The 14,971-nt window shown below is 43.4% G+C and overlaps 1 protein-coding gene across 10 annotated transcripts in view; it reads left to right on the top strand.

The window, feature by feature from the left end:
- The window catches only part of SETD5 (SET domain containing 5), a 65,222-nt gene extending 50,491 nt beyond the window's left edge, over positions 1-14,731 (top strand). For 5 of the 10 annotated variants that reach the window (XM_087954500.1, XM_026683031.2, XM_087954497.1 and 2 more), the window contains 6 exons: positions 2,268-2,324; positions 4,764-5,204; positions 5,682-5,965; positions 9,322-9,455; positions 11,571-11,656; positions 12,454-14,731. In XM_087954500.1, coding sequence (XP_087810626.1) covers positions 2,268-2,324; positions 4,764-5,204; positions 5,682-5,965; positions 9,322-9,455; positions 11,571-11,656; positions 12,454-13,035 — 1,584 coding nt within the window. In that variant the 3' untranslated portion in view covers positions 13,036-14,731. The remainder of the gene's footprint in view (positions 1-2,267; positions 2,325-4,763; positions 5,205-5,681; positions 5,966-9,321; positions 9,456-11,570; positions 11,657-12,453) is intronic. The other 5 variants (XM_087954503.1, XM_087954501.1, XM_026683033.2 and 2 more) reach the window with 1 other exon arrangement.
- Positions 14,732-14,971: the final 240 nt, after the last annotated feature.

The raw sequence follows: 14,971 nt of genomic DNA, 5'->3' as shown, positions 1-14,971 counted from the left end.
GTACTGAGGCTTTGTTATTTATTCTGCTCATTATGGCATTTTATTTTTATTTAAGCTGTTCTCTGCTGCCTTTTCAAGATTGTTCAAGGAACAATTGTTAAGCAGTAGATCTCTATAATTCTGCCTAGAAATACAGGCAGCACACAGGTTTATTAATTTAATTTGTGAATCAAAACCAATATGTATGAATGTAAATTAAACATTGAGTAAAGCATTATTAGTATGTCCCCAAACATCAGCACACTAAAGAAATTCAAATAGCTATTAAACTAAGCCAAAGAAATCAACTACACACAACAAGCACAAAACGCAGTGACTGCACAAAAATCAGCTAATATAGTTTGGGGAAACAAACTAGTTTTATAGCTGGTGTCACATTTTAATTGTGCATATACTACTGTTGAAGAAAATACCATATTGCATGTTGAGACACTAGAATAGTTAAAATTTTGTCATCTGAGCTTGTGCTAATAGTTAAATTTTTGCCCGATCCCTTATTTTACTCAGTTGTGAAATAAACTTCCAAACTTGCCTGGAGCAATGTGAGGTCATTTTAAGCAAATCTGCCTGTATGTCATCTTGTGTATATTATTTGTATAATCCTGGAAAGTATGCTCAGGAAAAAATCAGTTGTTGTAATCTTGCAGTGTGAAATCTCTTTCCTAATATAATGAATTCCTGGGCCCCATATTTGAATTAAATTGCTCTAGGAACATAACATTTGGGATATACTTAAAGAAGTGCAAACTTTATCCCTTGTAATGTAATTAAGAGGTTATAGAGCTTTAATTTTTGCTGCTTTTACTCTTAACCTCTGATTATATTTTATATATATAAACTTTTTTTTAACCTTTCCTATAGAAGTTCAAGTCAACATACATATATAGTACAGTCCTCAACTTATGACCACAATTGAGCCCAAAATTTGTGTGGCTAAGTGAAAAAAATTATTAAGTGGGTTTTGTCCAGTTTTATGACTTCTTGCCACATTTGTTAAGTGAATCACTGCAGTTGTTAAATTAGTAACACAGTTTGAAGTGAATCTGGCTTCTCCATTGACTTTGCTTGTCAGAAGTTCGCAAAAGATTATCACATGACCCTGGGAGATGGTAACCATCATAAACATGAGTCACTTGTCAAGCATCCAAATGTAAATCATGACACCATGGCGGCGCTGCAATGGTCATAAGTCGCTTTATTCAGTGCCGTTCTAACTTCAGTCACTATGCCAACTCTTGTAAGTTAAGGGCTACCTGTATTCCAGTCTTCAATTTTAATCTTTCCCAGGGCCTATGAGACAGGTTAGGTCATGAGGACTCACACAGAGTCATAAAATGAAGAATATGGTTGAGTGTGAATATAAACTTGCATTTTCCCCATTCCTAGTCCAGCACTCAATCCACAGCACCATCCTAATTTTCATGACTGGCAGCATATTTGAGGGTAGCCTAACTTCCCCCACAGCATACAATTCATAACAGCAGGAATTTCCCCAGCTCTGTACACATCTAAATAATCTCATGCTTGTATGAAAGAAGTTTTAATGCAACAGCCTTGTCCCCAGAAACCTTTCTTACACATCATGTCCATCTTCTCACTGTGAAGTAAGTATGCTGACTTCATGTCTCCTGTGGTGTTGGCCATTGGAGGAGTAACAGACTTTCCTGCCTAAGACTTCCCGAGTCAACGAATGGTCTACGTTGCCTCCAGTGTCAGGAAGTTTTATCTCTGAATGCCAGTTTCTGAGCTCCATGAACATGTCCACGTTCTGCTTCTAAATGTCCTCTTTGCCTTTTTGGGGAGCCCTTTGGCTCGATCCAGTAAACTCCTACACTCAAGTCCCTCCCTCAGCCCTCCCTGACAGCAAGGCTTATGTGGAGTCAGTGGCTGTGTATTAGTAGAGGCTTGTTTGGGGGGTTTTGTCACTCAAGAATGGCCTATGCTAGTTCTGATATCTAGACATAAGGGTAAAAAAAAAAAAAAAGACTGTATCCTGATTTCTATGTGGTCCTTTGACTTGGGGACCTGTCATGAGATATGATGACTCTCATCCTAAAGTCTGTGTAATGTTTGTAGTCTTCCCTCCCAACTGCTGAGGACTTCCCCAGGAGAATTTATTTTTCTTTCCTTTTCTTTTTTTTGCTCCAGAATAGCTGTGGCTAACCTCTATGCTTGGAGGTTGTTGTTTTGTTTTGTTTTTCACTTTATTTTATTTTGCCTCTTGACTTGTAAAATTAGATGAATAACAAGATGCTTTTCCCTCCTAGAACGTATCCTCCCCTGAGAGTACCCCTGCGCATAGGCCCGAGTCCCTGTCGCCCGAGGTAGTTATCACACCATCTCAATTGGAGGCGGAGAGTGTGTGTGCGCGCACTTGGTTTGTGTGTTGAACAAATGTGTGTGTTCTCGGAGGGAGGAGGGGTTGGAAGGGAGGAAGCTGCAGGAGAAGAAGGAAGTCGATGGGGAGGAAGAGACTAGTCAGCGTCCTTTGTAGTTCTAGTTGGGTAGAAAACAGGGAGACGTGACATACATGCTAGTCCAGAGGGGAAAAAAAAACCTGAACTAAACCAGCGTACGCTCAAAACGCCCCTTATTCTCCTTATTTTCATTACAACATAGATTATTCTGCCTCTGCTCTTACCCCCAGGTCCAAATTCTTCAAGATAACAAATTCTGAATTTAGGCTAATAATAATGACAGTTTGTGAACACAAAGGAAGTCTTCATTAGATTTTGAGGGATCTGAGATAAAACATAATAGAATTTAGAGGGAATAATTGGTTTGATTAGCTACTGCAGATGCCAGGGGTGTGTTTAACTGTAGGTTCATATCAACTTGCATGATTAAACTCTACTTCACTGTCTACTATTGAACTATGTCAGTTCAGTCATAATATAAATGCTTAAGTAATGTAATATAAAGATCAAAAGGATCTTTCAATTGTCAGATGCTTAAGACAGTGTTTATTAACCTTTCAAGGCTGCCTTCTGCAACCTGGTGGCCACCAGCTAAGTTCCTACCACTAAGATGCCTGAGTTGGCCAGTAGACTAGGAAAGCCTCTTAGAGGGGTGTTAGCCTTAATATTTCTGCTTAAAGAAAAAGCTGTTTAAGATTGCATTTTGCTGTGCCTGTATTCTAAACATTGCCAATTTTTTATTTATTTTTGGGTGGTTGTTGTATGATGTTCTCGTTTTTGTAACCTACCCAGATACCCTATGTGGTCTTTGTGTTGGTCTACCTTTATTTCAAACCAAGATGGCTGCCAGTAACTAATAGAAGCCTGTTAATGTTGAGTCATGCTTAGTAAAATGCCACTTCTTTCCCCACCTCTTCAACTCTGATATATCCCAGTATTAATGCAAGCAGGCCGAGTTGCATAAAGAACCTTAGCCTCCCTTTTAGCTGAGCGAAGGCCGGCATTTGAAGTTGGCAGCCTGCAAACAAAGCATTGGGATGAAAGTGCTCTATGAAAACTTTGCAAAATGGCAGGGGGAAAAAAGGTAGAGGCAGATTCTGATAAAGACATACACCTCTAGAAGAGGTAGTAGCATATAGATAATAGACAGAACGCTGGCCAGCAGGCCCCAGTAGCTTTTCCACTGCCTGCTGTTTTTGAGACTAAATGGATTAAAGATAATGATAATGTACTCCACTATCTCTGCATGGCTTTAGATTGGAGAGATTAATTCAAGTATATTTTTAAAAAAATTTAAATAGTAAAATGAACAGTGTCTCTAGAACAGTGTTTCTCAATCTTGGCCTCTTTTAACCTGTGTGGACTTCCAACTTCCAAAATTCCCTAGCCAGCCATGTTGACTGAGGAATTCTGGGTGTTGAAGGCCAGCAAGTCTTAAATTTGCCAAAGTTGAGAAATTCTGCTCTAGAGAGACTAGAGGCTCACATATCTTAATTCTTCTGAGGTAACTAGAAATCTTTTAGAATAGCTTGGATCGAGGTGGGGTTTGAAAGCAATGGAAAAAGGGGAAAAGACAGAATGCAAAAGAATCGTCTCTTTTGATTAGAACACATCACATCAAGCTTATCTCTTGCTTGGTTTTAAAACAATTCTGTAGATATTATTGGGGGGGGGGGAGATTCCTGTAAAGGAACCTTGTCATTACAACAAACATACTTTATGTAGAGAAACCACCCAGGATTCCATCATCTAGTGGTTCCATCATCTTGTACTCTACCATCTACTCTTCTCAGTCTCTGTGTTGAGGAGATTTCTGAATGATGTGGTGTGAGAAAAAGGTGTGCTTATGCTGCATGGTTGTAATAGTCGTACTGTAAAGTAGCTGGTTGGTCAGAACATCCGGTGTGTGGCACAGTTGCTTGCCTTGAAATCTGTGTTTGATTCTTCCCCTTTTATTGAAATGGTTGTGATGTTATATGTGAAATGGGTGACTTTGGAAAAAACACCAATGCGTTTTTGGGAGGGGGGCGTTGACATTTCCATCCCAGATGGGGAGGGACCTTGAGATTGTGCAGAATCTTGCTGCCTAGAGAAACCAAAACAAAGCACTGTTCAGGTAGAAGAACAGGTTAAAAAAAAAAAAAAAACAGAGCAGAAAGATTGCAGCGGGTTAGGGAACAAGCAGTGGGAAAGTAGTGTGTGCTGTTTTGCCCCTAGGGGAAATATTTCATAACAGCCTCTTTTCTTTTTCTCTCTTTGTGCCCCTTCTCCCCGGTTCTCTACCCTATCTGATCTCCCCCCCCCCCCTCCCCCTGCCCTCCCCTGCCCTCTTGCTGGCTATTCTAGCTCTGCCTCAGGACAGACCTGGACCCGCCAAAGGCAGGATGCCTGGATGCCGGTGCTAACAACTGCCTAGAGAGACCTTCGTTACTCGCCACGGGGCATTCTGACCCAGCATCCCAGCCCTCAGATACCGGCTTCCTGGGGAAGAGCATGGAAACCCAGACTCTGCTCAGAAACTCTGACCAAGCTTTTCGGACAGAGTTTAATTTAATGTATGCCTTCTCCCCTTTGAACGCAATGCCCCGGGCCGATGGATTACTAAGAGAGTCTCCCCAGATGGCGGATGGGAAGCTTTTGAATCCAGATATGGGCAGCTGCAGTTCTCCTGCAGAGGGATACTTTGGCAGGCATGAACAGGCAATGCTTAAAGAAGCAGCACATGGCTCGGTGGTCCACTGCGAAGGAGTCAAACCTGCCCCCCAGAACCCTCCACAGAGAAAAAAGGTGAGTGTGGGGGATGGGGGGAAAGTGGGGGAGGTGAAGCAGAAAGGTTCATTCCTGAAGGAAGAGAGCAAAGGGAAGGAGCATAAAAGGGGTAACTGAGGGTTGTAGAAATATACCATGGAAGTTTCTGAAAGAAGAATGAGCACGTAACATTCTGATTAAAAACGGTAGCTGGGAAATTTATGAATAGTATAGATAAATCATTAACTTTAGGAGAGATGTTTGTGGGGTGCCCATTGTTCGTTTTCTACTGTGCTTTTGCTCGTGGGCTTCCTGTCATCTTAGGAAATAAGGTTTTGTTTTTAAAGCGAGCATAATCTGAAATTTGAGCCAAGATCAGTCGCAAAGCTCATTCCAAATCTATTCCTACTGCATTTGTAGTGATTTGCAGTGCAAAACAGTCACCGCATCCTGATTTATCCTACACTTAACTGAAACTCGGCACCAGCTAAGCTGATAATCGTGTTTCCCTCATAGGTATCTTTGCTGGAGTACCGCAAACGAAAGCAAGAGGCCAAGGAGGGAGGGGATCCTGCCAGATGCCCAGTGACATCTAATCGACTAAGTAGCAGCAGCAGCAGCAGCTCTGGGCCAGAAGTGGACATGGGTGCTGTGCCAAGCTCTGGGGGTCACACCCTGTCGTCTCCACAACATGGCTTCTCTCCCTCACACTCCTCCCTGTCTCATCTAGAGGAAGTGAGCCCGCCAGAGCCAAGAGCAACAAGTCACTGCAAATCGCACGAGAGCATCAGCAGTAGGTGGTAAGCGGCTGCTTGTTATTGCCCAGTCTTTAGAAGAAAATCCATGTAATTCACATCCTCTATCTAGAAATCCCTCAGTGAGATGCAGCAGAATAATCTCGCCCATCGTAACTGACATTATTGGCCAAGTGATTATCTCTAGGACAGCTAGTACTATATTATTGTAGTCTGAGGAAGAATCCCTCAGTGCTAAGCATTTCTTGCAGGCGGCACAAGGCCAGATTGGCTTTCCAATAACCAACGCGTCATTTTGTGGAAATTCTACAGCGGGGATGAGACTAATGGGGTTCCTGGCAAGAACCGGCCTTCCTGCTCCTCTTCCCCTCACAAAGAGGAGTTTTACTTTATGGAACCAGAGTGACGTATTGAGAGAGAGGGAGGGAGGGAGGGAGAGAGAAAGAGAAAGAGAGTGTGTGTGTAGAATTCTGTGGCTGGGAACGGGCCTTCACAACCTATGTAAACCAGAAAACTACAAGTAGCAGTAAAAGGCTTAGGCAGCATATCTGCCTCACTGAGGGCAAACCCTTGCTCACAGCTTGGTTCTAATAAGTAGTTACGAGGTACCCACATACCCATCAGGTTAAGCAACATTGTGCAAAGTGTAGAAAGGGAGTAGTAAATTTAAGGAATTGAAGACCCTGGGCCATGAGATAAAAAGCCGGATATAATAATGCTCTTCCGCTATACGGAATAGTCCTCACTTACTGGTTGCAATTGGGACTAGCAATTCCATCACCAAGTGGCACAGTCGTATTGTCAGGGTTCCAGCTAACGCACCCCTGAACAAAAGAACTCCCAGGCCTCAGGTTTCCTCAAAGAACATTATATTAGGGTATCATATTGGCACAGTGCTGGTGAAAACCAGCTCTAAAGTCCCCGCCAGTTTTCCCCTTAATTAAAAGTTTGTCACTTTCCCCGAGGCATCAGTCATGTGGTCCAGTCAGCATACAGTCCAGACAATGGATGACCCCAGCCTCCAACTCCCAACACACATGACCTTGGTTCCCAGGAGAAAGAATGTTGTTTGGGTTATAGCATCCCAGCTATCTCTACACCCCCTTTCCTGTCCCTCATCTTCAGTGTCACCACTGAAGCTTTGAAGAAAAGAAAAACCCCAGTAGAATAGAAAGATGGCAACTGTCTAGCCAGCTTCAGGATTGACACATATAGTGAAAAGTCACTGACTTACGTCAATTTCAGCTGCAGCCATTAAGCGAATCACTACAGGTCATAAAGCATAATGTCACACGATCAGGACTTGCAACCTTATGCCAGCTTCTGCATTGACTTTCCCTGTTGAAAATTCAGCTGTGGAGGTCACAAGTGGCGATCACATGGTCCCAGAATACTGTGACTGTTGTAAATGTGTACAGGTTGCCAAGTCACACAGTCATGTGAACACAGAGATGCTTTGACTGCAACTTTTAACAACTGCTCATAAGTATTCTTTTCCTGCACTGTTGTAATTGACCATATCAGTAAGTGAAGACTTCCTAAATTTAGCTTTTGAGAAGATGAGTGTGATTTTAAAATGGAGGAAGAAACTTTTTAAAATGGAGGAAGAAACTGCACCAGGCTGATTGCACTACCTTGATAGCCAAAAATGTAGAAAATCTACAAGCCCTAATACTCACAGTCAAAGAGCACAGTGGGGGAAAATGGGAATAAAATGAAATATAAAAAGACTGACTGACTAATGACAGGAGGTAGAATGAACAGCCTTAAAACTAACAGTGAAGATCCAATCCAAGTGGTGGATGCCTTCTGCCTTTTTAGGCTCATCCACAGTGAAGGAACAAGCAGTCAAGGAAGTATGCCACAGAGTTAACATTTGCAAAAGATATTCAGAGGCCATGTTGCTTCTCTTTGTGCAAAGATCAGAATTGCATAAGAACACTGTATTCCACTATGACACTCGGTGGAAGCAAACGTTGGACTTTAAAGAAGCAGCAGGCTAGGAGGAAGGGTATTGACACCTACTCCCTGAGGATACAGTGGACAGTAAGAATACAAATGTATTATCAAACAAATCAACACAAGACTTCTCATTGGAAGCACAAATGGCCAGGCTCAATTATCCTACTTAGGATGCATTATGTAAAGACCCCACACTCTGGGAAAAAATATTTATTTATTTATTGTTATCCTGCCTTCTTTTTTTCTTAAAGAACTCAAGGTGGCAAATACAATACTCCTCCTTCCTACTATTTTCCCCACAACAACCCTGTGAGGTGTGTTGGGCTGAGAGTATCCCAAAATCACCCCAGCCAACTTTCATGCCTAAAGAGGGACTAGAGCTCACAATCTCCCAGAAAGATTGGGAAAGATAGAAGGAAAGAAAAGAGAAGATGATAAACAGCAGGAAGGTGGATGGATTCAGTTCAAATAGCAACTAATGCACTTTTGTGATACCTGAAATTACAAACTAAGGATGGATTGTCATGGAGAAAAATCTACATAGTTGCTAGGAATCAAAAAGTACTTGATCGCACATAATCAGTTTTGCTTTTTACCACACCATTCATTGTACATCTGAATACCATTCTCTCCTTGCACCAAACCCGTAACGGCATTGCTTTTTGTTGTTTAAACATTTTGCCTCTCTTTTTTGAGAATCTCATCCATTTCATCCCTTCTCTCAATCCATTCTTCTTGAATGCATTGGTTTTGAGATCCATAGTCCTCGTTGCATTTTGCAGTAGGTCTAATATTTATTGCAAATGTTCATTTGGGTCAACCAACAACATGGCATCATCTGCATGTGAAAGCGTTCAGAGTTTTGCAGCGTAAATTCAGCGCCAGAAAAGTTAACACAGGTGGCTGATGTTTCATTTAACTTCTTTATAAATACAAAGTGAATTTTACAATACCATTGTATATTTCCCCAACATGGAGCAAACTCAAACAGAAGCAGACATGTTACAGGTTCAGAGCAGAGCTCTAGTTTTCACCAAACAAGCAAGTTAGTTTCATTTTCAATAGACAGACTCAGAGCTTAACATAGCTTCAGAGCTGCAGAGCTTAATATAGAGCCATACCTAGACTACCTTGAGTTTCAGTTTCCAAACAGTCCTCATTGGCTGACTTAGTTGCTATGCCTATTCATTGGCTGACCTTGTTACCATGCTCTATTCCAGTTCATGAATATACTCTGACAGAAAGTATGTATGGGTACCTGATCCCACCTTAGAAAGGAATGTTTTCAATAAACAACATGAAATTTACTGTTTTTACAAGCCTTAAAATTACTGTTTTTGCATTTATGTAAACTAAGTAAGAGCTTATTTGCACCAACACTTGAAATTCCCATGTTCACTCTTTTTTTTTTCATATTCTCTCTGTGTCTCATGTTAAAGGATGGTGCCCACTTCTGTTGAGCGACTTCGAGAAGGACGTGGCATTTTGGAGAAGGTTTTACGTAGCAGTGCAAAAATATGTCAGCGAGGAGAACCCTCGCCTTCTCGAGATAGTGTAGGAGAGAGAGAAGTAGGTAAGTGAGGATATATCAGAAAAGAGCCCTGAGAATGAATCTTCTTGGAAAGCCAAAAATACACTAGGACTCTTCTCTGTGGACCCACTTCCACATGAAATGTCCATCCCGCTTGAAGCAGGCTAGTTTCTAAAGATACTACACAGCTGCCTGTTCGGTGATCTCTTGTTTGTATTTCCTGCAAAACCTTCCTTCCTTTCTTTATTTTGAAAGATATGGTCTGCAAACTCATCCTTTGATTTGGTGAGAAACAATTTCCCATTGTTACCATAAATACAAAGTAATCATAAGGATACCGCATGGCTGACAAGGGGTAGCCACGTGTTCCCGTACAGTAGCGGATCGCAGTCGCAGATTGCCCTACTTGAATAAGGAGCAGCCATCTTACACATCCTAGTTACAAAATATGGTTTAAAAAGCCCTAATCCTAACCAAATTGTTAGCACCATTCTGAATGAAGGGTGCATCTTTTTTCCTCCACATTCACCCCATAGGGTGGTCATGGGAAGAGAAACATAAAATGAGTTGCCAGATAGAATTTATAAAGCAGTTGTTTTCATTGTTGTGAACTGCTCTAGAGCTGTTCCTGTTCCAGTAGTTATTCCCTTTCTTTCTGTTGACATGACAGAGCAGGCCAAAGGAAGGTCAAGTATGTTGTCGTGTACCTTCCCATTTCTCTATAAGAATCTTACTGTTCTCATGACATCCAAGTATTCTCTAGTGCAGCGGTCGCCAACTGGTGGGCCGCAGCTCACTGGTGGGCCTTGAGAAAAATGTTGGTGGTCCACAGAGAAATCTCACCCCCAGAGCACCCCCCCCCCAAAGCAATTAATCCAGGCTGCGCAGAAACACAAGGCTGCACCACCCACATGGCCCGCAGGAACCCTCCCCGCCCCCTCGCTCCTTACCCAGCAAACTTGCCTGCTAAATTGCTATTTTTCCTTTTTCTGACCATCATCTGTTCTGCTGTGCTAAGAGATTTAGATTAGCTAGGAAGCAGAAAATGGTTGGATTTCTTGCTTTCTAGCTAGTCTTTAGATCTTCGGCTCAGCACAGCCGACTTCCCTTAGGACTGAAGGTTTGCTTGAAAGCAAATTCAGTGGAGACTCACGGCAAGCAAATTTGAGAGGCTGAGTTAGCCAATGGCAGATAGATAGATCACTGAATGATTCTGTGAGCAACTCCATCTGCCTGCTTTGCCTGATTTTGGGTAAAAGTTGCTCTTTTTTATAAAAAATTCAATATTTACATGCATGGTGTGTTGTGAGTTAATTTTGTGAGTTTGCTTGCTAGCAAATTTTATGAGTTTGCTTGCAAGCAAATTTTATGTGACAGACTGAGCTAGCCAATGGCAGATAGATAGATGTCTGAATGAATCTGTGATTCTGTGAGCAACTCAATCTGCCTGCTTTGCCTGATTTTGGGTAAAAGTTACTCTTTTTTTAATTAAACAAAATCAATATTTATATAAATATTTATAATATTTACATACAAGCCATGCCAGCCAGTCACATGACCATCAAGCCACACCCACAAATTAGGCCATGCCCACAGAACCGGTTAATGGTCCCTGGGATCTAAAATTATGAGTTTGGTGGTCCCTGAGGTCCAAAAGGTTGGCGACCCCAGCTCTAGTGTACCTCTGCCTCCAATATATTGCTCAGGCTTCAAGTTTCTTGAGGTTACATTTCCTCACAGGAACGTTTTTTTCACCTTATTTCTATTTTTTAAAAACCATCATTGGATATTTGCTGTGATATTTTATTAATTTGGTTTAATGTAGGCAGTTTTTCTTACTATAAATATTTTCACTGCATTATTACATATTTCCTTTTTGTGAATTGCCAAGAGTCTGAATGATTGCAGTGGCAAGATGAATGAATGAATGAATGAGTGAGTGAGTGAGTGAGTGATGAATCCTTCCTTCCTTCCTTCCTCCCTCCCTCCCTCCCTCCCTCCCTTCCTTCCTTCCTTCATTCATTCATTCATTCATTCATTCATTCATTCATTCTCTACAGATATCTATCTCAGGGAAGTGACTTTCTTGCCACTTAATTGCCTGATCGAGGAAAGAATATGCCTTCCTTACACTTATCTCTCTGGTTGATTTTCTAGATGTTGTAGAAGGAGACTTATCAGAACTGGCCAATTCTTCCTTTAAGGGCCCAGCTGTTTACAGTCCTTCTCGATACAGCTACCAGGTATGAGAAGCCATAACAAGTTTGGGTGGTTCAGCCTCAACCCATAGCAATTCATCAATCTCCTAGGTTTTCCACAAGGTACCCAGCCTTTCCTAATCCTTTTAATGCATTTTAAATTCCCTTGTTTTAGGAAATACAAGTACAGGTAGTCCTCGACTTACAGCAGTTCATTTAGTGACCATTCAAAGATACAATGGCATTGAAAAAAGTGACTTATGACCGTTTGAAGGATGCCCATGATCGTGCGATCAAAATTCAGAGGCTTGGCAACAGGTTCATACTTCTGACTGTTGCTGTATCCTAAGGTCATGGGATCACCTTTTGCAACCCTTTGACAAAGCAAAGTTGATGGGGAAGCCAGATTCACTTAACAACTGGGTTACTAACTAATCAACTGCTGTGGTTCACTTAACGGTAGTAAAAAAAAGTTGTAAAATGGGGGAAATCTCACTTAACAAATGAAATGTGGTCATAAATTGAGGACTACCGTAACAACATATCGAGAACTAAAATGTAAATCAGAGCTTGGCGGATAAATCCTTGAGAGCCAGAGGAGGATCATGGGCAATAGCTTTACCCGTTTCTTTTCTGCTCAAAGATGGTTTTGTGACTGGCCCTCTCCATCCATCGCAGCTATTTGGTGTGAGCATCCAGGCTGTGATGCTGGATTCCAGACCTATGTTCTGGTTCAAAACGTTTGGAGTTCCTCGGTCAAAAAGGACTCTTAAGAAGGGGATTGAGGAGGTAGGCAAGCTACAGCCGGATATAATAATGCTCTGTTTTGGTTTTTTTCCCAGCTCCTGCAGTCTGACAGTCCACGTACAGAATCTCAGACTCTTCTTCAGAGCTCCTCCCCGTACCGAGGACATCCCGCCCCGTCCCCTGGATACAGCTACCGGTCTCAGTCCCAGAGACCCGGACACCTTCCCTCCCTCGGCTCTTCGGAACCCTCCGTGTCCTCCACCCCATCGGGCTCCACGGACTCAACGGCTCCGTTTGCAGGGACCTCCAGTTATTACAGCAACCAACATCATTCTGGCAACGGCGTCTTGAAGAAGAACTGTCCCACAACGGCCGCTCCTAGTCCCGCCCATTCAACCGTGGCAGACTGCTTGCCGTCCTCTGAATCAGGGTCTCATCCCTGCATGGGAACTGCCAGCTGCCCTTCTTCCTCTAGGCCCTCTCAGTCGGACTTACGGACTATCAACCCTGCCGCTTCCGGTCCACCTGCTCTCTACCAGAGCTCCAGAGCCGCCGCCACAGCAGCACTTTCCAACCCGCAGCACTACTCTCACCGAGGGGGAGGGAGCAGCGTTCACCCGTACAGACTGCAGCAGCTTCCGGGGTCAGGCGTAAAGACTCAGACAGGCCTTTCATAGGGCAGGACAGAGTTGCCTACTGTTCCTTCCAGCGGTAGCTTGAAAGGAAGGATGCTGGAACGGCAAAGGGCCAGAGGCCAAGGCTTCAGGATGTACAAGCGAGCGAAAGCACTGCCAGCCACCCCCTGGCTCTGAAACGAGGAGGAAGTGGCGGCGATGGCGGCAGTGGTGGTGGCGGCGGCAGAGCCTGTAGCAAAGCACCACCACAAGGCCTGGGTACGTTGTAGAGAAAGCCAATGGTGCTGAGTGGCATGGCCTGGTCTCCTGCCTGTGCCCTTAGCTTGTAGTCACCTGGGCAGGTAGGTAAGCTTGAATAAGAAACCGTGCAAATCAGAACATTAGGGAAGGGCGATTTTGGGTGGGGCGGGGCGGGGCTATTCCTTTTTTAATAAAATAAAAAAAAATCCCAAAGTGTTCTCTGCAGAGTTGGGTTCCCAGAACATTCTGGGTCGGGGAGGGTGGGTGGTGTAGTCCATTCTGATCATTCCAGTTGTAAGCAAGAGCATTTTATTGTCTCCAGGTTCTGGGCAGAGACTCACGGGATAGGGATGGTGGTAGTATGTGTGTGTGTGTGTGTGTGTGCCTGTGTGTGGTCAAGCGTGAGTCTGTGTGCACGAGCAAAGACCGGAGGCGTGAGCAAATGTTGCTGCAATGATAACATCGCTTTTCGGCCCGCTGTACTCCGCAACGGAGCATCGTCGCCTTCTGCCATGTGAAGATGGTGGCTCGTCACAGGGGACAGCTTTGTATGATAAGTTGTTCATTGGTTTTGGTTGTTCAATCGGTGGATGATGGTGAGAGAAAACGCCCCACCTGGGTCGTGGGACACGGCTGCTCTTGTCAGGCGTGTCCTTGTGTGTGTGTGTGTGTGTGTGTGTATGTGAGAGGCTCCTGCTACCACCTCTTTTGAGGTCCAACAGCACGTCCAGCCCCACTGGTTGCGCTGTCCGATTCCATTCAGTTGCCAGCTTTTCTCACTTGTTTACTCTCTCAAGTGTGTGTTTTTATTTATCTAATTTTATATTCAGTTATAACCATAGTAGGTTAGCAAATAAATCAGGCAGGTCTAACCCCCAGTGCTGCCACGGACCTTTTCCTTCCCTCTTCGACAAGATGATGCTTTGAGCATGTCTTCTCTCCTTTCTCAGAAGCAAAAATATATATATTTTTTTTGTTTTTTGTTTTCGTTTGCATTTTTAATTAGGGCTGTTACATGTTTCTCTAACTCATTGAAATCAGGTGTTCTTCATTCAATTTAGGGGAGACTTTACAAAAAATAAATAAATCAAAAGTGGAGAAGAATAAACAAAGAAACCTTTCCTCTAAAAAAACAAAAGTTACCTGGCTGTGAGCGTGTTGGGGGAATGGAACTTGTCACCCAGAAAGTGGGTGTCCTATATACTGTATAAAAAAAAAGAAAAAGGGGGTGTCAGCTTCACTGGGCTTTGCAGCCTCCTTTTTCCCCCATCATGTTGAGCATCCTCTCAGCATTGCAAGATCGGCAGGCAGAGGTGTGCAGCACCAACACCGTTCAGGGTGCTGGGAAAGGGTGGGAGTCAACCGGGAGTGCGGGGGGGGAGGGGGGGGGGCTGCAGTGCTACCCTCAAGTGGAGTTGTACACTGTGCTGTAATATTTGAACTTTCACAAGAGATGTAATAATTTTGATAATAAAATGCTTAACTTGAAAAAAAAAAATCATCACTCGGTATGCTCTTTTTGTTGGCTGGGGGGGAGTAACACGAGTTTGGAAGGAGGGAACCTTGGAAGATTTCTAGTCTTAGGAAAGGAAACTCAGGGGCGTCAAAACTCTTATTTCATTGAGGGCCGCATCAGGGTTGCGTTTGACCTTGGGCCCTGGGTGGGCGTGGCCAGCTCGAGGTAACTCGTGTTGGGGGTGCCTGTGGTTGCCCGAGCTCTCTCCCAGTGGAAAAGGAG

Source organism: Notechis scutatus, chromosome 2 (genome assembly GCF_049901735.1).
Source record: "Notechis scutatus isolate UNSWTSFEM ecotype Mainland chromosome 2, rNotScu1.2, whole genome shotgun sequence".
NCBI lineage: Eukaryota > Metazoa > Chordata > Lepidosauria > Squamata > Elapidae > Notechis > Notechis scutatus.
Note: the sequence above shows the minus strand (reverse complement) of the source record. Positions and strands in the feature narration are given on the sequence as shown.